Genomic DNA, 24385 nt, shown 5'->3' on the forward strand with positions numbered 1-24385 from the left:
CATGTTGAGAATAAACGTCGTTTGATACCGTGACACATTGTAGGTACAGAGTGCGCAACAATTGACGGAATTACTTTGGTCGTTTATCCAAAAACCCCGCGCCTTTTCCTCCTCTTCGAATATGAGAACGACGTCTGCATACTCCATGTCTACAAGATTCGTGCCAGAGGTTATTCCACCGTTCGTCTCATAATTCGTCGATCACGAAATTAAGTGAGAATGGAGAAAGGGCGCTCTTGACGGATACAACTTTGTATACGAAAGCTTTTGGAGCTCCCTATATATTTCCGTTACCTGTCCACCCCTGTTGCACCTCCTGCCCACGACGATGCAAGACTTTATGGTTGACAACTCTCACTTCAACTGTGTGCCCTTCCAAAATACACACTTTCCGCATGGTGAACCTCTTAATCCGCCTTCTGCAATGAAGGGAAAATTGATTCCTATCTAAGCTTGTCCTGGTTGTGGCATACATCCAGAGCAATCGCCCTATAAAACGAATTATCCATTGATAGAAAGGGAAAAGACGCCACAAGCCTCACCACATACACATTATACGACGCCCCGGAGGCAACTGGTTTTGCAAAGCTCCACGCCTTTCTTTAGGCTTCAACAGCTACATTCTGAGGTGAGCTCATCGTACGAACAGGCAACACCCCCAGATATCTTCGATCTCGTGTCTCTGCAATTTCCGAGCCACCTTAGTTGCGCATAATCTGGCCAATGCACATCCTTCATAGTCAACTACGTCCTCACCAGTTTGCATCGACCGCATACGTATTATCTACACGTAAATATCGATCACCGTTTTTGAAATCGGACGGTGTCACCTCATTCAAGTAATTAGGAATTGTGAAAACTTTTGACTATCTGTTATTTTATAAGCATCGCAACTCCTAGAAAGGTGTTTTCTAGCAAACCTTTCGGAATTTTTTTTCATACTTTGAGTCTCTAATGTGGACACGGTTGTCTTCTCACCTCGTTTGCAGGGCAGTAATAAACCACCGTGAAACCCCGATGGACCCAAGAATATCCCATTCACCATGACAACCTTAAACGGCCCATACAATATGTTCATGTAGGGGGCTGTCCACGAACCATAGTACGGCGTCGCGATGTCGGTTCTACGACTACCATACCCAGTATGATGGCTTACCGTATTTCACTATATCTCTTATACCTCCCAGACGAGCGTGTTACCTACAGGACCGTCCCGGTCTGTTTAATTTGTGCAAGGACTTGAAAGCAGAGGTCATCTAATTGTGCCGTCTGCTCGTTCTGCCCATTCGGTTTATCAGTGAACGACAAACCCTGCCTTAAGCTAGATGTAACGTTTGCTGACCATTATAGAAAACAAAAAACTTACTAGCTGTGATGAATTCCTTGGCTTTGGCGAGACGCTTGCCGCAACCACAAAGGAATGGTCGTTCCATTTAAAGTTTGCGAGGACGTAACGGCCGTGATAATTGTCTAAGCATTTTCTAGCATTTCCAAACCTAACACGTGAGAAAACAGGAGGAAAAATCAGCTTTTCCACTACGTTTCTCACCGTCTTCACAGAGACAATGGTTCAGGCCACTGATAGCCATTGAAACACGAATTTCGCGCACACTGTAGACTTCGAGTTCTCCTAAACAACCTCCAAGAAAACTGTGGCCACGCGGGGAGGTCTTGTGCGCTGGAATAATTACCATCAAATGCCAAAGCTTTAAGTTAAAGTCCCCCTCTTTTGAACCACGGCTTTAGAGAAATTTAGGGTGCACATCTGGGACTCGCCCTGCGACATGCCACGCCTTCGACGTACAATGCATTTTTCTGCAAAATCCCTGTGGGTAAAATAAAAACTTTAACGTCAAAATGTTGCACTTTTTGCATAAGTGCTCATTCAAAAAATCACCCCCATCTGCTGTCACTTTTTTACGATTTGTTTTATTCAGTCCCTTTATAAAATTATTGGCGCACATTCGGCTTTGAACTCCGTGTGTTATGGCTTCGGAAGTGGCTTCACACTCGTTCGTTGAGGAATTTGTGGGCGTATCGCTTCCATCCTACACGGCATTTGAGAAGGCCCAAAATCAATGCATGAAGTCCAACAGAAAGCCGGGGAATCCGAAGAAGCTGGTGGACCGAGCGCGAAGCACCAGCTGTCCAGTGCGGTTTTGCCTACGGAGGCGAGGGAACAAACTGGCATTAACCTTTTATTTTCTTGAACACAACCGCAAGTTGTCAAAGTTTCTGTAAGACCGGCTTCCAGTTAAGCCAATCTAGATAAACTAAATTATAGTTTGTCGTGCAAACAAGCAGATGGTCCCAGAGTGTTGACACCTGTGGTGGAGAATGCACATGCCATTTCTACCACGCGATGTGGATCCCATGCATACACCTGTCATCTGCATTTTCAGAGCAGCCCGCTGCGAGCAGTAAGAACTATTTATCGTTGGCTTTTTCTTAGCTGGCTTCCCAATCCACCAACAATGGCTGTCGGATTACAACCCACCGGAAAAAGGTGTACCCTTTACACTCGTTCCCAAACCACCGCCGACAGCTTTCTAAGGCCTTCTTAAACAACTGAACCGAGTGACTGTAAACGCATGGTCATGCCAGACGGTATGCCGCCCACAAGTTGTGAATAAAAACTATTATTATCAAGCTTCAGAGGCTGGAAACCAGGAGGGCCACAGCCACATTTAAACGACTGATTGTTCAGGGACAAATCTTGCTGTGTCAAGGTCCAAAGTCTGCAACTGATGACCTGGCGTTGGTGGTCGAGGTTAATGCACCTCAACCCAGATGGCGGTATAGGAAAGCTGACTGTTGATTCCCCCTGTGAATCAACGGTGAAAAAGGGTAACTTTCCTCGTTTTCTGACTACTCACGGGAAACATGACTTACACCTGTTTATTATGGCACCGTTTCGTTGTCTTGCTGCTCGTTTTCCCCACGCTTTGTTCTTACTTATGGTCTGCTTATCCCTCAGTAAGTGATGTCAATGTTTGTTGCCCGTCTGTCATGGCCTGCAAGTTCGCCTCGATTGCACCTATTTCTTGAGCGCCCACTCCGACGGGAAAGTGGGCTGACCGGGTATCGAACCCGGATCCTGCGGACGACAGGCGGACGCACTACCGACTACACCAACCCGACACCCGGAGGTGCTGGTTATTTTGTATTACACATGTATCACGCCTGCCAGATAGCCTTTGCTGAGCTTTGTTTTAAACGGACGAAACCGCGTAATCTGACCTGTCGCGCGACACGAGCGGCTGCGTCGACGCCGACTGAAAGACAGTCCCTCACATCCCGAACGTACTGACTCCTGCGCCGTTACGGCCAATTCGCACTGTCAGACTGCCCCGATATGTATGTTTGTACATCGTTTGGTGCGTACTTCTTGTTGCCCCTATAGAAATCCCTGCTGTGACAGTGACTACTTCCCGCTCCTGCAGATGGCGTCATTGTTCATTGTACGTTTTCTTAATTCATGATGCTTACTAATCCGTTTTTTCTGTAGAACCAGTTCCTGTCAGCCTTCAATATATCATCTGCTGCCCCACGTCTGTCTGCTCCTATTGATTATTGGCTACAAACTGCGTATAATCTAATAGTCGCAATCGTCCTGTGAGATCCTTAACCGTCCGGATTTTACACTGATTGGGCTTTTGTTTGCTCTGTGACCGACCGACTACTAACAGTGACCGCTGGTGTGCAACCGATCGCGCATTATATCACCGCGAATGTTGTGATGGTGAACCTTGCCCGCTTTTTAGTGGTGCTCTTCAGGCTTTTCCCAAAAGTGAGTCCACATGAAAATAAGTTACTTTTGGTTCTTAGCCCCGGGCCCATCCAAGAAAAGCAAAGGTGTGCTTGCTACCCGGTCTGCAAAGAGGGCTTCTTTTGATGTTGACCTGGACCAAACCACAGAGTCCCAGCACAATGTCCCGGAAGTCTGTGTGTGTCCGTGTTTTCGTATCCAAAGAGGAGCTACTCGACAGCCGTAAGTAAATGTCTGACAACTACGACTAACGCTGAAGAGCGCCAGCTGGATGAAAGAGATGATTTCATGTGACCAAACAGCTCCGGACAGATGGCATGTTAATGAGACCCCATGCATTTCATGTAAGTCTGGCATTTCTTGAGACATGCAGTAAAAAGGTCTGCCAAATAGCCGCTGAAGATGGCATCGTGTGGACAGGCATCTACGACAGCATTGTCGCTGGAGTGCATTTTCGGTTATCTCTACAGATTTGTCGGCCACCCACCTTTTGGTGATATTTTGATAGCCTGAATTATATCTTCCTCTCATTTCAGGACGTCAACAGCCAAATGAACACGCCTCACGAAGAAAAAAAATCGCATCCCAGAAGGGCATATGTACACCTCAAAACGATCAAAAAATCTCAAAATTTCATGACGTCCATTTTGAGCCTCTTCTCCGGTGCAGATGGATAGGTGCGCTCCAACATCGTGTACCCCTAGCTGCGTGTTGGTCGTGTGCGTCAGTTAGGTTCGATCAGCTGTCCGGTATGATCGACGTAGGTTCCATGTTCCTGATCCATAAAGCTCTATGTCTTCCTAGCATAGCCTATATATATACCTATAGTATAACCCATAATGAAAAACTCCACGTTTTGCCAGCAAGCGTGCACGACTTTTAGCGAATAATTAACGTGGACTACGGAAGTTCAACTTGCAACAGTAATCATCGACCAAAATTTGTTTGCACGAATGCACCTACGCATAATTTGCATCTCCAAAAGTCGTTTAGATTCCAGAATGTTCAGGGAATTTTTTCCGGTGAAAAACTACCTGAAAGTTTCTTTTATTGTAAGTGAGTCAACGTTTTCCACAATTCGCGATTTTTTATCATCAGGCAACATATTCACAGTCGGTGTTTACACACCTTCAGCACTCGCTCACTTAAACAAATCACCATAGTCAATCATTTTCAGTAATAAAGAAACATATACAATATACAAAGACCTTCTACATTATGAAGTGGAAAGCCTGAAAATGTCGTAGATTTCGAGAAATCAATCCCATTGTTCGAATAGTGAACGACCCTGCGACATGGGATCTTCGGGTGATTTTCAAACCACGCGCTGGAACTCTCAATCGACCTTAAACTCGGGGTATCAGAATCAACGAAAACCCTGTTGCGACCTTTGATTGGCTCCCACGTATATTCCAGATTAGGTTGTTCATCTCGGTCGTCTTGTTGCATTTGTTTATCTGACCTGAACAACGCGCGATTCGGCCATTGCGACCATGATGAAAGTTGGTGAGCCGAGGCCGGAACAAGCTGGTGCTATTGAAGCGATTGTAAGAGAGTTGAAAAATTTGGATGAAAAGGCATTTCCAGCCTTACACGCCCTTGCTGAAAATGGTAAGTTATTTAGTGCCTTCCCCTAAAATCTCGCAGAATTGTTCCGCCTCCGTGGAGGCATTGCTGAGTCGATCGACATTGTATCCAATAGACAGGTGAAAATTCGGGCAAAAATAGAAATTCCCAGTTCACAATACCCGGGAGTCAATTTTGTGGGGAAGCTCCTCGGTCCGGGCGGCCAGACGTTGCGGGCCACCCAGGAGAGCACGAAAACTAAGATGGCAATCTTGGGCGCAGGTTCCCTTCGAGATGACTCAAAGGAACGTGAGCTGCTCTCCAGTGGGGATCCTAAGTATCAGCATCTGAAGCAAAAGCTGCATTTACAAGTCGATAGCTTGGCCCCTCCGTCGGAAGCATACTACAGACTATCGCATGCCCTCGCCGAACTCCGGAAAGTAATGTTGCCGGTAGGTGCATTTTCACTTATCCGATTACTCTGTTAGGAATCCAACGAGTGTCCACCACCACCGTGGGTCCCTCAAGGCACGTCACCAATGGTGGGATCCAGGGGCGGAGGCCAATTCCGAGGTGGCCGGTCTCCCAACCCTCGTGGTGGCTTCCATGTCCCACCGCCTAGTTCACCATACCGCGGTCGAGGTAAACCATGGGTCAGCCGGGGAGGACCTACCAACGGAAGTCCTATGATCTCTTCTACTCCACCTGTTGCTCCGGACGTGTACGGTAATGGAACTACTGCGCCTGTTTACCCTACAATGAACATGTATGAACAACCTGATTACAGTACGAACGTGTATGAAGAATTTGGAAGCAACTATGGTGAGTTGGATTATCCGTATTTATGGTTTGCTGTCAAATCCGTTGGATTAATTGAGGTCTGAATTTTCAACCTAGGACAAGACGATTCATGGGGCAAAGTTGGTCTAACAGACGCCCGGGGCAGAGGTCGAGCCCACCCGTACGCCCGTCCAGGAATGAAAACCAATGAAACGCCATAGGAAGCGGTAGCTAACTACCTAAGCTGTTCATCGGTCGCAACTTCAATGTTTATATAATTCAGTAAACAACCAAATCCTGAAGCCAGACCTGCATTTTATGTCCATCCAAATGAATCAGTCACCCAAACCGAAAAATTTGCATAACTTGTCAAACTGCTTCTCTGTAGTATTGTCTCGGTTCAAATTGTTTTGTTGGAGTTAAATACAAACGTATCTAAATAACCCTTACGCATATTTTCACTATTAAATTCCGGCTTGGTAGCGCCCTAGCAACTTGTGGTTTCACCGAATTCATTCAATCACCGCAAATTATCCACTGGTTTGTCGCTGTGTTATCGTGTTCCTGTGTCCTGGGAGCCGCTCCTCCTATCGGAGGTTTCGGTGTTAGGTCCAATCGGCCCCTCTGGTTAGGCTAGTTTATGCTGAGTAAACTCATTGGCGTTCGGAAGTTGACGGTCCATGGTTGGGCCGCGGTACCGATTGCTGCTTTCTTATAGCTAATGTTAACCTTTCGAACGATGCAAAATAACCGGCGCCAAAAGTACCTACCGAGACTGACTTGTGTTCGTCCGCTTTAACAGCACTGGTCTGTCTAGATTGTCTTTTTGTAGTACGGCAGTGAAGCATTGGTGTTGAACACTGATGTCATGCTGTCGATGATGATGATGTCTTTGTGTAGATACCCGAATGCCGATTCGAGTCTGGCAGACATGTCCCTACTGTCAGTGTATCGCGAACTTGAGATACCCACCTTTATCATCCATTGGATTATGAAGGGACGGTCCCAGAACCGTGCGGTTTCTTGAGTGTCCTGTGACTGATGTTGACTGGACTGGATGCCCAAGCGCTTAACACCGTAGAACTCACTGTGAACCGGGCGCAAAGTTGCTCGGTAGCACTTTGGTAAACCGCTCTCATTTCAAGGCTCTTGCTTCAGGGAGCTCCAACCCATTCACGTAAGACAGATGGATAGGCTGGCATACTAAAATTCATTCCCAATCTCCGGCTGAATAACCACTTTCGAAACACCAGGAAAGCGCTAATTATTTGAACACCGCTATATAAGATTGTGGTAAGAAGTATATCAGCACATTTAGCTAGCTGGATATACTACTCGCCACACTCAACTGAAGTAGCCATGTCCGATTTCCAGATAGTGGCTACATTACTGGTTTTCGCAACAGACAAAAAGGCCACCTCCTTGCCCTTGTTAGTCGTCGCTCATGGTAGTAGTTTGTCGTGGCCTTGCTGAATGCAAAAGCTCCTGGACTATAATTGCGGGGGAAGACACCCAATCACGTCTTTGCATCAAACCAGCTTGGTGAGCATGGTTCATTTTTTCCGGTAAATCCGCAGCCAGCGTGGATTGGGCGACTGGAAACCGTGGATGGATGCTTCGCTCAATGAGGCGTGCAGCGCCCAGTCGAAAACTAGTGCGCCTTACGTTGATGGAGGCGTCTTCCTGAGGTCTGTTCCTGGGCTGCGTGGTATGTAGGTTATGGAGGCAACGCGAATGGGTAAGGTTTCGTGACACCTGCGTTTGAAAGACAGGAAACAATGCAAGGGAAGCAAGGTCTTACATCAATACTTGTGTATGAGTCAAGCCAAAATGGCAGGCGCTGTATACTATGCTGATTATTTTCGTTCCTTTGAGTGCGTGCGCTGTACGTTCTCTAGGATATCCTCTGGTCAGAGACAGCAAAGGGTAAACGCGTAATCCGGTAGATCTGATATCAGCAAGCCTGTACTTCGATTTGGACCCTGGTCTGTCGTATAGCGCCATTATTTAGTTGCGACGTTTATCAGAGATCAAATTAGTCAGCTTCACGAGATTTTCTGGCCTCTGTACTAATTGTTTAGCAGTCATTTAGTGGAAGGAAGGGCATGGCAATACTGATTACCTGGGCTTCACTAGCAGATCGGAAACACGTTAGTGTGAAAACGGCTCAAGCCTTGTAGGCTGAAATATGTGCACCTGTTTTAATAGGGCTTGTGTCGGGCTAACTATGTGATAAATGGACGACCAACACTCATTCGCAAGGTAACTCAGTGTTGACGGTAGATGGGTAGTATTCACTATAGTCTCTTGTTTACAGTACCCCTCAATAAAATTCGACATTTGGAATGATGCTCAGGATATCGAAATTTCTCCATGCCTATCGTAAGTTAGTCGACTCAGGAATGCTGATCCATCGTTCCGCCCTCTGTCTATCAAGTTGATGTCAGTGAGCCGTCTTCGCACGCCGCACTGCTTCTAATCTTAGTGTGGGGACTGTTGACGTAGGCCTTCTGTCGTCTTCGAGGTGGAACTTGTTAGGGCCTTTGAAATTTCTGCAGTTCGAAAATTATTCCCCATGAAGAACAATATCCGTTGTGTGCATGTTCTAAACCCTTTAGACGGAGGTGCGTCCGACTCATTCGTATGGAGTCGTTGTCGATCTACTACTAATATCGTTCACTTGTAGTACCCTTTCAGTGCCTAACTGCAATGCCAACCAAAGGATGTACGATGGGTGGGATACTGCCAGGTCGCCCAAGCCTAAACACGAAGGGTCGGGCTCGAACCACGGACCTTCCTGTCAGTAACTTACTGCTCTAACCGCTGAGCTATCTCTGGTTTAGCCCGGTTATCTTTGACTCGATGCTTCGCTCTCCCGACGTGAGCTTTAATGGTACTGTGCACACCCCATAGACGGCAAGTACGGGCAAAAGAAAACATTCCATCCAGATAGGTCAGCGCGAATTTACCGACCGGTGGACCCATGGTTCGGATCCACCGTCAGCTTCCCACTGCTCCTGGCCAAACTGGCAATTTCTCAGCCTTCGCGCTTCCTTCGGGTAGCATGGCAGCTATCCACCGGAAGGGTCCTAAACTTGGACGGTTTTCATTTCACCGTGAACCGGCTCCAACACTAGTTGCACACTATTCGCGAACCCAACGAGCTTAGTCTATAGCGTATGCGTGGTCATATCACAATTCGAGCTGATCACTTTTACCTGGGTTTCTCAAATGCATAACCACAGTCGTGCGCCATTTTGCTCAGTCTTCGGCCAAGCACAATGAGGTTAACGTGGACCCTATCTTGGCTGGCGAGCTTACATCCGTCATTCCCGCCTGTCATCACAGTTGGTCTAGCTCAGGGTTTTTGCCACTTTGAATTGGGCACCGAAAACATCGATGGTCATTGACCTGAAGATGTGTCATTCCTTGCCCGAATCCCGCTCCGGAACAAGGTTGTCTTTGGCGACGAAGACATTGGATGGGAAGCACCCTTGCCAGGGGCAACACGAACGCAGGGTGATGAAGTTCATCAATCAGTAGTAAGCGGAATGTGGGCCTCATCAGCTTTACTCTTTTGGAACAGCTCCTGCTTTCTTGGAGAGAACCTTCACAGTTACGTTCGACAGGCGAGAATATATTAGGTTATCAGTTACTTACTGCTGAGTGAACCGTGTGACATCGGAGATGGTACGCGGTCTCCTAGATTTGAGTAGCTTCCATTCGACTCATATGTGATGTGCATTCCGGAGTTGAAAAGACACCCAATTCCTAGTTGCCTTAGAACGTGCTAAATAAAGTGGAAACTATAGTGCGAAACCACTGAAAACCGGCCCTTTTGAAAAGGTTCGACATACTGTGGATCCCAACAATTATGCGCATACCATTGGTAAACACAGCTTCGGACAGAAGCTCCTAATGGCTCGAATGTCCATTATATCCAGCTTTCGGTGCCTAACTGCCATACCAACGGAAGGGGGCACGAGAGCTGGGATACTGTCAGGGGACAAGAGCAGTCAAGACGCTGAGGTCGGGTTCGAATTACAGATTTTACGTCTAAACTGTCGCCCTGGCCACAGCTACCTCGACACTCGTAAGTCTAAATTCCACAAGGGTAGCTGGGTTTCCTCAGATGTCCTTCAGACCGTCCGCAGGGCAGTGATCACGGGTCTTCCTCAAGCATGCTTGGCAACAAGAAAGGAACTGAGGGGTGAGTGACGATGTCATGTGTTTCCACTTACGAAAAATGTTCGCGGTTTGTTGGGTTATTAGTCCTAACTTGTAACAAGCTGCAACTACGTCGTTTCCAATCCCTACAAGGTTCCAAATTACACTGGTAGGTTTTCAAACAAAGCAACTGGAAGCTAATAGCCAATGATTTTCCTGTACACATGTCTTCGTAAACCAGTGAGCCTCTTTTAGTGGACGTGTTCGTCTTGCTCTTCAAACAATCCCCACAGTTTTGATCCGGCTGTGCAGAAACTCAACTAATACCTGCATGCCATATTCAACTCCGGAACATTTTCCTACACGCATTGATGAAGAAAACCGCCGTAGCATCAATGCGATCACCTTTATTTCTTTACCAAGGATCATATGGGGACTGTCTGCTCAACTGCGGGAAAAACGACGTGCATTTTCTGGTCACAAGTTGAGATTCAAACCAAGCACCATACCATGCACAAGGTCTCTAATAGGTTCTCGCAATAGATGCATCATGGAGTACCATCATCACAGGCCTTGTGACCTTGTTTGCCAACACAAAGTCTGTATCCAAATGCTTGCACGGAAGAGACTGTTATCCGAGTGTTCGCTGTCTTCTTTTTAATACACTGTTGGGGTCACTATGGAAGAGGCCGGTCATGTTTGCTTGTTCAACAGCTTATATTTTAGAAAAGACTGCATCTTTCAGTCAACTTTGGTTAGTTGGTTGGATCAATCTCCTGAAGAGTCGACTTTCAGGGGACAAGCTAACTGAAGCAGTTGAAGGATTCTGTTTGCAGTGGTATCGTGGAGGGTTTTTGTGACGACTGTATTGAAAACGAAGTAAACATCGTAGCTTCAGTTCACTGAATGCACAGTTTGCATGAGGTCTTTAGCGGCAAACCGTCATTCGGTCAATATCCACATTAGAAAGTTCTCTAGGTTCTACTCAAATTCACTCGAAAATATTTCGGTAGGTTTGTCCTCTCAATGTGAAAAAAAGAAAATGTTGGCCCATCGGGCAAGTGTGGTGAACTGAATGGTTGAATATTTCTGAAAGGTAAGAGTGTCAAGCTCACTTTAGGTGGTATCCCAGTCATACAATTCCTCCTCTCCAGAAGAGTCACTTTTCTGGAAAGGCCATATGTGGCCGGAAGGTCCGTGCTTCGACTTCAACCTCTGCGTCTCGACTGCTCCGGTCCAGGCTTGAGCACTCTGGCAGTATCTCAGCCTTCGTGCTTCCTCTGGGTGGCATGGCAACTAGGCACTGGAAGGATGTTATAGCTGAGAGCTTTTTATTATGTGGCCGGCCTCTACATGCGAACGTCTCAGAGTGCCACTGCATATGAGAGGTTAATATTGTGTAGAACGCCAAAGAAGATCTAGGACCAGTGTGTAACGTCAGGATTTCGAGGAACTTGACGGACGCATCACATAATGCAATCAGTGATAAACATCAAAGCGAATGAATTCACGTGCTCTTAGTTAGATCCTGTGACAATTCGTTAATTGGAGTCATCTACGTCGCTGTTTACTACCTTGGAATTAAGGCGACTGACCGAACAACTCCCAGGATGTGTTTGGTACAATCCGCTTCAAACCTAAAGCGAAGACTGTTCGAAATATGTTCTCGGACTCTTCGTTTTCGAATACAACAGTCTGTTTGGTATAACCCGCTCCAACCCTAAAGCGAAGACTGTTCGAAATATGTTATCGGACTCTTCGTTTTCGAATACAACAGTCCATTTTTGTGGTAGGCCTGTACACTTGACCCCTCGTCCGCTTTGACCGTTTTCATGACTGATTTAACCAGGTTACCTCAGTTTTCAGCATCAGTATTCTTGTGCGATGTTTCTGCTGATGCTGCTTGCTGGTTTTCCTATCTACTGGTGATCCCGCTAACGACATGAATGGGCTTGCGTGCTGATGCTCCGATACGAATCCACAAGAACACTGATGGTCATATGGAAGGGTCTTTATTGTGCTTTTGATCCGTTTGCCCATGAAGCTCGTTTGCATGTCTCAATTAGGGTTATCTCCAACTCAATGTAACCAAACTTCGTTGGAGTCCTTTCGCAGTGAAATTTGTGTCAGTGTACAGGATATACCTGCTAAGGCTTGTGCGTAAATGTGGAGTACTGAGGCTGCATTCAAATGGCGCATAGTAGCACTCTTGTATTGATTTATACTGACATGAGCTCACGAAGTGGCTCTTACACGAGTGATGAGTGGGCTTAGGTGAGTATCTTAAATAATCACAGGAACACTACGCAGTAACTCCTCTGTCACAGCGGGGCGATTTGGGCGCCTGTTATTATCATGTAGTTTGCTATTTTATTACTTCATGAACTTCACTTCACAATATGGCTTTCAAATAGGTCGTGGTTGTACGGCAGTGAAGCATCGGTGTTGAACACTGATGTCATGCTGTCGATGATGATGATCACTGCAGAATGCTTCTACGCGCGTGGAATTATATGGAAGTACTGTCATGTATGTGCTTGTCTCATGGTAAAACTGAATGGTTTTTTCGACATGCGTCTTGCACCTTCAAAGTTCAAAGTCGTTCTCCATAACGTATGGTCTCTGGACAGTTCTGACAGGTTGTGGAGTGCCTTACGTACGTCGGTAGTTGTATTAGCTCTGAAGGAAGTGTGTATGAAGTCAATGGACGAATCTCAAAGGCCAGAATCACTGTTTAATTCGCCTCAGTTCTGGTTTCGAAAAGGGCATATCACTGGGTCGTCTCTACGAGATTTCAGTAAGAGCTGTGTTGTATGGCTGCGACATGTGGCTTCTACGGACCGATGACCTGAGGCGCCTTCAGGTTTTTGACCGCTGTTGAATCAGAGGCATTGCTGGTGTCGGATGGTACTAACGAATTCGCAACGAGATAATTAGAAAACGAGTGTTTGGTTGTGCAGCGGGTACTTCAATCTCGGAAAACAACTACGTTGCCTCGGCCGCGTGCTACGCATGCCGAAGAACTGTCTAACGAGACGAGTTTTGTTCACCATACCCGCTTCGGAATGGCGCAAACCCCAAGGTGGACAGCATGTGACTTGTCAGAAGAATATGAAAGAAGTTATGAAGGGTTTAGGTTTTGGTGAAGTACGTCTTGCAGCATGAGATCCCAGTGAACCTTTCCGCGCCTGGCTAGAGTTTGAAAGAAATGGCTAGTGGATGTCATTGGCGGGCGTGCTGTCAATTTCCAGATTTGTTGACCGCTTGGAGGTGTAAGCACTTCAGAATGCTTGCGACAGGGCAGTCCATGTCCTCTCCCTCACTCTTGTGTTATTTTTACTCTTAGACTTCAAATATGATTAGATGAACCTCATTTTTGTGCGGCAGTGAAGCACTGATGTTGCTGTCCCTAATAGTGATTATGATGACGATAAAGTCCTCAGTTGCCATGCCAGTCCGCGCTACTTGGATTTGCTTCGAGAAGTGCTTCCTTTTCCGGGCAAGATGGAAGCAGATGCTATTAAGCAGGAATAAGTTTGCGAGTGACGTCAAGCAGCCCCAATGCCAAATGTGCTGATGGAATCGTATTATTTTGGAACAGGTCCTCTCCAGTCGTAAAATCTGTTTCCTTTTCACCTCGGTTTCAGCTGTTTCTGGTTTTCTTCAGACTCATGATTACACGGGGAACGTTAGGATAAATTATTAACTGTGAACTTTTCGATAAACGAGTCATCTGTTCAGTTCAGTGCTTGTGGCACTGATCGGTGAGTACATTCTGGTTATCCTGAACTCGGTTTAGATTTGGAAGTATTACAGACTTCGTGCTATGCCAGTGCTTGTGGCACTGATCGGAGGGTACATTCTGGTTTTCCTGAACGCGGTTTAGATTTGGGTAATTTGGAAGTATTACAGACTTCGTGCTATGCGCCGATAGAGTGTTACAGCTGAACGGCTGTTTGTTTTGTTGCTGCATATTAAGCATATTGATCACTCACTCTTATCCGGACGCAGTATAACAACATTCACCTTGTCTTGCTTGCTGATGATATAATTAGTGGGTCGGACGTTACTTAAATTGTGTAAATCCTGGTACTATTCCACGCCTGCCTAGTCAACGTAGTGGATTTACCATGGAGAGTTCACTTGCCAGCCGGTTTTAAAGTGGACCTAGTTTATAATGGGGGTTGTCCGTAATAAAATTTCGCAGAGAAAAATAAACTTACCCGACAGCTGGAAAAATAATAATACTCTATGTCTACGACTGCAATTCCGCGAACTCAGACGCAGATGAAAATGCTTAACTTCCGGCAACACTAATCTTACCTCAAAAATCGTCCATAGGTCAATGTTAGTCTACTTGTGTTGTCTTCTCAACTGTTCAAGGCGATCCCATTCCACCTATTATTTCTCAAGGCCTGATCCTCTAAGGAGTGCTTAGTGGGGTCGGGCGATTGAGCTTACGCTTTGCAGTTTATTATACTGCGTGTAAGCATGATCCCAGATTTTTGTGGTAAGGTCAATTTTACCAGGAAGCATGAGAAACGCACATCCGAGGTAAACAGTGAGGCTGAACTTGACTTTAAAGCATCTTGGCTCAACGTAAGTAAGCAGAAATCAAACGCCGTGTCGAGCTGTGTTCGCATTTTTCGATTTCTTTTTGTGAAAAGCGGGACCGAAGTTACTGGATTCTTCCGTGTCTTTTCGGGGAACCAGTGTTTTTAATAGCACTAGGAAACTGGTAGATCTAATCATTTCGTGTTGGCCGGCCAGTACCGTACGGCCAGTAACCAAAAAAACATTTCCTGTCTATACCAACAGATAGATGACTTCAGAGACCCATGTATTTGTTTAGTTGGATGGATGGATCTTAGTGTTTCCTTGAGAGCTGTCGAGAACGTTTGGGTAATCATACTAAGGCGCGTGAAGGTGTTTTGATTCTTTGTATGCCCGAGAAATCGGAGGCGAAAATCAAGGACGAATACAAGTCAGGTGGATAAGTTGTGGCCTTTGTACCAGAGTCATGTATCTCGACAATAGGGAAGGTTTCCTATTGTTTTCCACCATTGTAGTGTTGGAACGGGTCCGCCCATCTGTAAATTTTTCATGTGTTCACTGATTATCCGTGCTTAGCTAAATTCGTTTGAAAATCTGTTTTTAGTTGAGAAAGGTCGGGCATGACCATAGTGACATTTCCTACACTGGGTTTGCTCAGCTTCATTATATCCTCTAGACAGACAAACACAGAGGTAGATGCATTCCTCGGAAGTGGTACGCCAGAAGCTGGCTCACAACTCGCGAAGTTTGCAATGCGATTGCTTTCTATAATTCTCATGTATTGCCGCTATTTTCAAGGACACGTAGTTGTTTGATGAATTTGGGCTCCAGAGTGACAAAGTTGTGGAGCTAGTTGCCCCGAACCAATCAAGGATCCGTGTTTTAGAAGCTTTTCCAAGCAAGGGGAGAGAAAAACAAGGGACAACTTTGAATCACAGTTACGGAACATGGTAGGGCGGTATCACCGGCACCGGAAAGCATAGATATGTCTAGCGGCAGTGGTTGCTCACATCACGTGCACTAAACACTTCGAAGGCATATACGGAGAGTCCAGAGATTTCCTGAAGATTGTCGTGCTATAGTTTTAGAATGGCCTTTTCTCCATATCTGCAACTGACTACATAGACTTTTGGAAGAAAGTTATTCACTTTTCACCTTTAAGGTAGGCCCTACTTCGTTGTACGCTGCGTTTACCAAGGAAGTTTCCCAGGTGGAACCTGCCACAACACGTGAGGTTAATCTGAAGCCCAAGTTTTCTGGAGCTTTAGTAAACTTATCACTATAGCCCTCTGCTGTATTGCAAGCGTGTCCTCAGCGAAATAGGTCATTTGTTTGTTGCAAACCAACAGACGAAAGGCCAGATTTAAGGTTGGTGAAAATGTAAATCATTTGTAGGCTTAGTTTCGGTTGAAAGTTCTGTACGAGAGCCGCCTCGGGCTTCATTTGAGACGACATTGAAAGTATGGAATTTCCTTTCAATGACACTACCGATATTTTTCCGTATACATGACCTGCCTATTTTTCTAGATGCACTCCTATTGAGATTGTCGCAATGCTCTTGACTTTGACCCCTGTCTCCCGACAACGCACAATTCGCAGTGTCAGACTGTTCATTACAGTACTAGGACATACCATCAGGATGAGTTTTAATTTGCAGCTTGCAGAAGATGTGGACCAGTGAATGCGATTCACTTGTGCTTCATCCTTCGTGTACCTTCAACGACCGGTTGGATGAAGCTGCCTGGGGCAGTCAATGGTGTCGCGATCGAGCCTGTGGGGTGTATGGCTCTGTATGTAGTGAACACCGAGACACAACTGGGTCAGTATAATGATTGTTTGATTAAATTAGGAGGTTGAACGTCTTGTGAGCCCAAAAACCAATAAGCACTTTTTTGCCTTCTTTTCATAAACACTGGACTTCAGATTGTCGCTTGGTGATTTCAGAAAAGTGATCGACCCCATTCTAAGGTGACCACTGGCGCTGTCGTTTTAAGTAAGCAAGCACTTACTACAGCGACCGTAGAGCCGAAAATGCCCTCGCCGTTGTGAACGATGGTGTAAACAGTTCACGCTAAGATATTTTTGATGTTCCTAATGACCGTACAGCACCGGAGTGTTCTATATGGTATGCGTAACGGACTTGCAGGCTAACACAGGTTGGTCCATTTCACACCTGCTTATGATAGATGAGTCGCACGGAGTCTAGTGCCGTTCTATACGCAAACCCGATGTAAAACGAACACAACTGCCTTTTGATAACCATCAGTTGCCCGAATTATTATGACGTAAGACCAAGCACTACCACTAACGCTGATCCCGCCTTTTAATTTCCCTAAATTTCACCAGTATACCGCACTTCGTTTAGTTAGGTGGCTAACAACAGTGTGAAATGACCGCTATCGCTCCATCTGAGTGGGGAAAGGCACCTAATCGACAGCTTACTATGGGTGCTGCCACATGATAGTTGAGTGGAGCAGGTGTTGATTGGAAATAGGAGCATACTTTGATACATGGGGGCTGAAAATGGGAGGAACTTATCGAAGGAATCTTTTGGCACTTATATGGTGGTTGCAGTGGGTATGTTGGTGACCGGCGAATTTCATTCTGCACAGGAATAATAGCCCACGAGTTGTGAGGACCCAGGTTGCTCTTGAATGATGTGTTCATTCGATCATGGATGTGCGCTCTTCCGAACTGCGCAGGCGGCAGTCCCCAGGCCGCAAAAACGTTGAATGAATTAAGAGATGCCACTAGCAATAAGGCTAACTCTTCAGATACTGTACGGCAGTGAATCATCAGTGTTGAACACTGATGTCATGCTGTCGATGATGATGATGATGATGATTGTGGAATACGGAGCAAAATAAGATTATCAGAATGGTGAATTATACGCAAACTTGGGTGTAGACATCGTTAAAGTAGCCAAGGGATGTGGTTCCATCTAGCTCTCTGTAGCCTAGGTTGTCATCATGGAACAATCTTGCATACGCCACATTTGAATGCTGGTTTAGATTAGTGATTGTCAGCCGGGGTGAGTGGAACGGCCGCTCCAGATTTCTGAATCACTGACTCATGATGTTACAGCCAGTTGATTCATCCTCACAAATTTCCCTTTTTTTCTTGTTCAGTCGTACAGTTAGAGCGTGTGTTGGTACTATAACACGTCTCAAATAATTATAGGCATCGGGTGGTTACATGCATGTCTTCCGGTCCTGTTCCCGCGGATTTAAGCTGGTTTGCAGTGGTTAAGTGATGCTGCTCGGCTCACATCCGTCGCGGTATTGTCCAGTGTATATCGGGATCATTCAGTAACGTTACTTGTTTCAGACAAAGCGGAGCTGGGTAACAAAGCAATGCGCTACAATCCTGTGGATAAAAGTAAGTTTGCGCCTACAAGGGAAGACTATCAAAAGATCTCGATAAGTGCGGGAGCGTCATCTTGTTTCCCGATGACTCAGCGAGCAGAGCGAGATCACATTTGCAGAGGGATATGAGGATGATTGAAAAATTTAACTAAGGTACCCGATTCTGTATGCAGTCGCATCTACGGTTGCACTGATTCGCGGTCACTTGTTGAGAGTGTGCTTCATTTTGTCACCGGTGCTTGTCGCTTCATGCTTCTTCGTGGTAAAGGAAGATGTTTAGTAATTGGATACTAGTAATCCCGAAAGCAATCCAAACACTGCACAATCAAGTGATCAGATTGAGGTTGATTGCAAGGGAAAAGCTAGGTAGAAATCTTATGGTAAAGCTCGTCGACGGGCTGGAGTCACCCCCTAACTACCTTTGCTCCCGGATCCACTGTATTCTCGACCTTGAGAGAGGGATTTGACATAACTCAGCAGTTTAGGCTAGATACTATTGACTGGAAGTTCCATTCCTCGAAATTAGCCCCGGCTTCCAAGTCCTCTAGCCTCGGCTTTTGTAACCCGACAGCGTCACAGCCCATGCACTTCCAAGTTGAATGGCATCTGTACACCGAAAGGCTGCCGCACTTGATTCGTCCCTTCTCGGGTGACCAGTTTTCAACTTAATGTTTCTCGTCAGATAAGGCTGACGTTTGTTTTCAGTAGAACGCAGTATAGATGACGCTTATATTTCAACGGTTAGCTGGCCGTCGATTCGTCGTCGTCAGTTGAATGAAAGGTGTTCATTGTGTGGATGAATAAAAACGGCCAAGTTTCGTCGGTGGCAGCTATCGTATTGTCGCAGATGGTACTGTCGCTGACCTACCACTTATTAATCGAATTTGTTTCCGATGCCTGGCACTTCCGGGTTTTGTTGTCGAAATGTGTTTCTTTTTCAACGGTGGTACCAGCCGCTGGTCATAGGTCCACTTGCTTTCGGCTGTTTTGAGCCCTGGAAATCGCTGGTTTGGGGTCGAATGTGAAAGGAAATGTTAAGTCAGCCACTGAATCAGTGGGAAAGCTGGAGAATTACCTTAACACGCACTTGTGTATTTCTTCTATTCTCCCTTCTGGATGTGTTGGGAATCCGCTATCGCCTAACGGTACCGTAAGGCTTTGATAACCTAATCGGATAACCGATTGTCATCTAGCTGTTGGGGTCGAGATGGCTCAAGTGGTTAGAGCGCGAATTTACTGACCGGAAGGTCCGCGGTTCGAACCCGACTTCTGCCACTCGACTTCCCCTGTCTAGGCTTGTGCGACCCGGCAGTATCCCAGTCCTCGTGCTTCCTTCGGATGGCATGGCATCTAGGCACCGGAATGGTGCTACAGCTGAACGATTTATTTTATTTTATTTTATTTTGTTTTTTATCTAGCTGTTGGGGGTAACCAAGCCCTACTCTTTTTTCGCCATCCTCATTTACTTCGAGTCCAACACCTTTAGTTCCCTAAGGTGTTACCGTTGGGCGCTCATTTTTTCGGTTATCTTCCAAGCTAGTCTCGTTTTCTTGCTTTTTTTTAAAGTACTTGTGGGATTGTGGTGACCTCAGCTTCAATTTCAGCTATAAGTAAGCATTTCCGAGTTCATTTCCGTGAATGCCATTTGTAGAATCGATCCGGGAACCAACTTGATCCTCGCTTCTGGCCATTATTCGGGACTTTTATGCGTTGCTAGCACGCGGTACCCACTGCATAATCACGTGGCCTATGGTGTTTCTGGAACTTAGCTATTGAGGTCAATGACATTCCTACGGTTAGATGATCAGAAAACCTATTGAACGTGTTCGTTGCATGTGTGGAGATGAGAAATCATATATTATGGGTGACTTTGTAGCCCAGTATTTGCTACTCTAATCTATTGATTAAACTAAGCGTGCTTATATTTAGGTCTCGAAACAACTCGTCTTAGAAATGAATTTTCAAGAATTCCTTTCTTTGGAACCATACTTGTCCACCATGTTGATGTATGACGATTTTTCATCTGGCAGTAGATACAGTGGATGCGTCCGAGTACTAAATGTATTCCGCAACCAAGGTTCCTTTACTTCAGGATTTTCAACTTAGCCATTTTCTTCATTGATAACAATGACCGAATGGCTCATACATCCATGGTTTGTTGATCCAACTGATTCAGGATTACTGCATGTTCATTCCCACTTTTATTGTTTACTTCCTGACACTCAGTACGCTGGTGATGTTGTCTTTCCTTGAGGGTCTTCGAAACAGAACCTTCAAAATATAGGTAAGGTATGCATGAATATACATATACCTATAGTTAGTGTGTGAATTAATGCTGCACAACGAGTTGAAGTCAAATCCAGTTAACTATGACTCAAGTTATCCAGTCGAAGAAATGGGCAAACTAACCTGTAATAGAGATTTCGTCCTGTAAGTGAAACCAGTCTATGCTGAAAAGCCGAGAAGCACTGATGGGACTACACTTACAGGGCGAAATCTCCATTAAAATTCCCAGATCTCTTTACGTACCACCGCTAACCTGTCCTAGCTAAAGTCTGAATTACCTGTTGATCGAGAAGAGCAGAACTCGTGTTGCAGCCTGACGTCATTTTATTTGTCCAAGGCGTGATGCAAGTTGCTCTTTCGTTCAACTGTAGTACCTTTCGATGACTAACTGCCATGCCACCAGAAAGCACGAGGGCTTGGATACTTCCAGGTTCCCCAATCCTAGACAGAGGTCAGACCTTCCGGTCAGCAATTTTTTGCTTTAACCACTGAGCGCTCTTATCAGTCGTTCGAGAACTCACTAGGTGAACAGGAGGCCGCCCAGATACGGCGGGACCATCAGAAGACGAAAATCAGTAGTACATTTTGGGTGATGCACGCAGACGTGACTGATGCATCTGAAATTCGTATCGTTTCGGACCAACCGCCCCTACTTTTCGAATGAAGTCTTCCCTTCGCCTACTGAACTTATTCTTCGAGTCCATCAGTTTTCATCTTCAGGACGCAGGCTAAATTGCAACCTCTACCAGTTTACCCTTCACTTGCCATAGAAACCTATCCCAGAACCACCACTTTATCTGGGTTCCGCGAATTTATTGGTTGATGCACCAGATGTCGACTCCTCAATAGGAACCGAAATCTTCTGGTGATTTGGTCTTACCAAACAAGGCTCATGTTATCAGTGAGTCGAGGGAGGCGAAAGACATTTGGTATGGCACCTCATTTCTTAGCTGTGGTCAAGTCAAGTTTGAATCGTTTCTTTGATGCTACCTCAAGCGTGACAGATGAGGGGTTGGTTTTATGGCTTACGTGGTGTAGGAAATCGTGGGAAATACGGTTCATCATCGGCCCAATAATGTACCTCTTCTGGTCTTCAAGTGTTGTGAGCTCACTCTCGATGAAGGCTGATTTTTTTCCATCGATAATCTAACTGACTAATTCAGATTTCGAGACGTCCATGTTGAGAGAAATGAGGTGTTCCCGTACTCCAAACTTCAAATGGTTGTTTATCCAAGTCGAACAGACGTCATAGGATCCAGCGTGAAGGTTATAATTGATCAGCTAAAAGTCAAAGAAGCCACACAAAGTCTCTTTGTTGTTTCCCAGAAATACCCTCATGTGGTCGTTTTTGGGAGGACTGTTGTCTTTCATTTTGTTTAGAGATTAGTATTGAATCAAAGCTGACTCACCCGCATAAAACTCGATCACGTCAAAGCAGTAACACGGGCTACAGTAAGTTGAGAATATGTAATGTTACCGCCATCGCATGTTTGTGTCATCGATGCACGTATGTCGACTCTCACATGTTTTTTCCGGGGTTCTTATTTTTTCTGTCTGCTTCTGTTTAGGTTGACCGGTAATTTTGTACAGGCCTGCGTGCAACTACCAGTTCGAATTTGGCGGTGCTCAGGTTCCTGACAATCACTCGGTGGAAGTCCCTTGCACCGCCGACCTTTTCACAGTCGTACAACAGTGAGTGTATTAATTGCGGATAAATTCGTTTGTCTGTTATACCAAGGAGTGTCTGAGTCTTCTGTGAATCGAACTATCACTTTTTGGATAGGTTATGTTCTCCAAACTCGATAGACGTGAGTAATTTGCGACAAAGAGAACCACTATTGAGATGTTCCAACTGGTTTCACGATCCAGCCGGACAAAACTCGCCCTTCAGTAATGTTCTCTCACTTGCCCGGGTAATCCAGAACGGTAATAGGAGTGCTATCAAGGACCAAGTGTCTCACTGGTCGTTGGCGGTCTAATGGATCCGGGGCGCGAAAGGGTGTGTTTTCAGGCGGAACGGACTATGGTTGCAGTCTACATCTGACCTCTTGTTCTAGCTCTTGTGGTAGCCGTTTCTTGATTAGATTTGTTTATTAATCTGATTTATTGGAACGTCTGGAAACTTGTTACTTATCTGGGACGACTACCTCGTGTGGTTATCAATTGGTGGAACAGCATTTTTAGACGCTCTTTTGCGGACGCAGACACCTAATATAGCTCATTCAAAGAAATCTTGAGTGATATGGTTGTGTAAAGTTAAAATGCGGCTGACAAGTTATCTTGATTTTGGCACTCCTTCACTGTGCCTTGCATCTGCTACGACCTTCCGATGATAAACTACTTATCCTGACGAGAACAACGTCAAGCCAAGTGAATCAGGTCCGTGAACGGCTGAATTATCGTACCGTTCTCTTCAGTAACGTGAAACTAGTCACTCTGTGCATGTGTTGCTCAGGTTTTTGCTGGACAAAACCACTATAACAACCCCGTCGTTCTTTGTCGGTTAGATTTCAGTACGGATTTGCTGTATAGGATACTGATTGCGAAAACATGGGCAAAGACCTCAGCTAACATCCATGCAGCTGCCTATTTAAATAACTTGGTCGCTAGGAGATGCCTTATTTCGTACTGACATTTACAGTTTTCCTAATTTTGTTTGTTCAGACTGCAGACCTTCTGTAATGGTGGTTATCAACCGACTGGAGTTCGAGGCTTGAATAGGAGGTTAAGGTCATCCGTTCGCAGTTCGTGCCTCCGTAATGTTGATTGTGTGTTTTCTTCACATGCCGCATCCCTTTTCTCTGTTGTGTACCTAACCTGTGATGATTCAAGAATGTTCTGTTGATTGGAGGCGCACGGGGCCAGAACAGATCTATGGACGCATAAATATTCTGAGTGTGCCTGCGTGTTCACTTGAGGAAAATCAATCTACCGAAGGCCGTACAGGTTTTGAGAACCCAATGGCTGATCTACCAAAGCTGAATGTCACTGCGAAATCAGGTCCACACGGTCAGTTCTGTGGCTATGCCTTCAGCGACTAGGGGTGGAGCACATTGCGAACCATCGAAAATCAATCAAGTTCCGACAGATTCAATCAAGTACCTCTCTGTTAGTGCCTGCTAACTGTCACTTGCAACACGTCGAGATGGTGGGACCCTATTTTCCATTGGTCGATCGGCACTGTGTGTCTTGTTCTCTTCAGTGGCATCCGTCCTGTTGGCCTCTTTCGCGGACGATCGGTTAATAGTCACTGCGTGATTGCCTACCCGGTCGATCTGCCGTTTTATGGCCTCATTTGCACGATGCAGGACCGTCACATGCTAGCCCTGTATGCTTTGTTTGATGAACCGATGCGCTCTACACCAAGTGTTCCGAAAATTGCTGTTGAAGTCAATGTATTTGGGTGTGGGTTTCGTGTACGCTGTGTTTCATGCCTCTGAGTTTCTGTCTAGCCATGTGAATGCATATCAATAGACTAAAGGTAATTTTTTGTTTCTTTTAACCTCGACCACCTATTGTGAAGGTTATCAGGGCTTTGAACCTGTCGAACGATGTATAAGATGTACTGATACGTATAATTGTCTCACAACGATTCGTTTCTCGTTACCTAAGTTCTTAGTTTATTAATGGCGTCTTGTGTTTTTGAAAGGTGTGCATTGTGCAAGTAGGTGTAGTGGAGAGTCGTGTGTCTTATGAATTTTCCACTTTTGAGCAGCTGGCCTCTACTCACGCTTAATACACTCCTCCGTCCCAAGGTCTTTTCTTGTTCAAGTGTCAGGAAAGGAGGTACTTAGACTCAATGAGAAAAAACAAGTGCAGTCATACTCAGGTGTAGTTGATTGTGTCTGGGAAGGGTGCTTGGTGGACAGACCAACAACCAAACAGCGTACCCGAGCTA

At 45.6% G+C, this 24385-nt stretch overlaps 2 protein-coding genes across 2 annotated transcripts; one reads left to right on the forward strand and one right to left on the reverse strand.

The window, feature by feature from the left end:
- Positions 1-5262: 5262 nt before the first annotated feature.
- T265_06220 (hypothetical protein) lies at positions 5263-23204 on the forward strand (the record flags this gene model as incomplete). The annotated part of the gene is made up of 6 exons (XM_009171428.1): positions 5263-5380; positions 5417-5787; positions 5824-6157; positions 6233-6296; positions 22078-22179; positions 23159-23204. 6 exons carry the CDS (start codon positions 5263-5265, stop codon positions 23202-23204), a joined length of 1035 nt encoding a protein of 344 aa, XP_009169692.1.
- Positions 12689-19546, reverse strand: T265_06221 (hypothetical protein; the record flags this gene model as incomplete). Its single annotated transcript, XM_009171429.1, has 2 exons — positions 12689-12866; positions 19443-19546. The coding sequence occupies 2 exons, from the start codon at positions 19544-19546 to the stop codon at positions 12689-12691; spliced, it is 282 nt and encodes a 93-aa protein (XP_009169693.1).
- Positions 23205-24385: the final 1181 nt, after the last annotated feature.

The sequence above is a fragment of the Opisthorchis viverrini genome (genome assembly GCF_000715545.1).
Source record: "Opisthorchis viverrini unplaced genomic scaffold opera_v5_128, whole genome shotgun sequence".
NCBI classification, from domain to species: Eukaryota; Metazoa; Platyhelminthes; class Trematoda; order Opisthorchiida; family Opisthorchiidae; genus Opisthorchis; species Opisthorchis viverrini.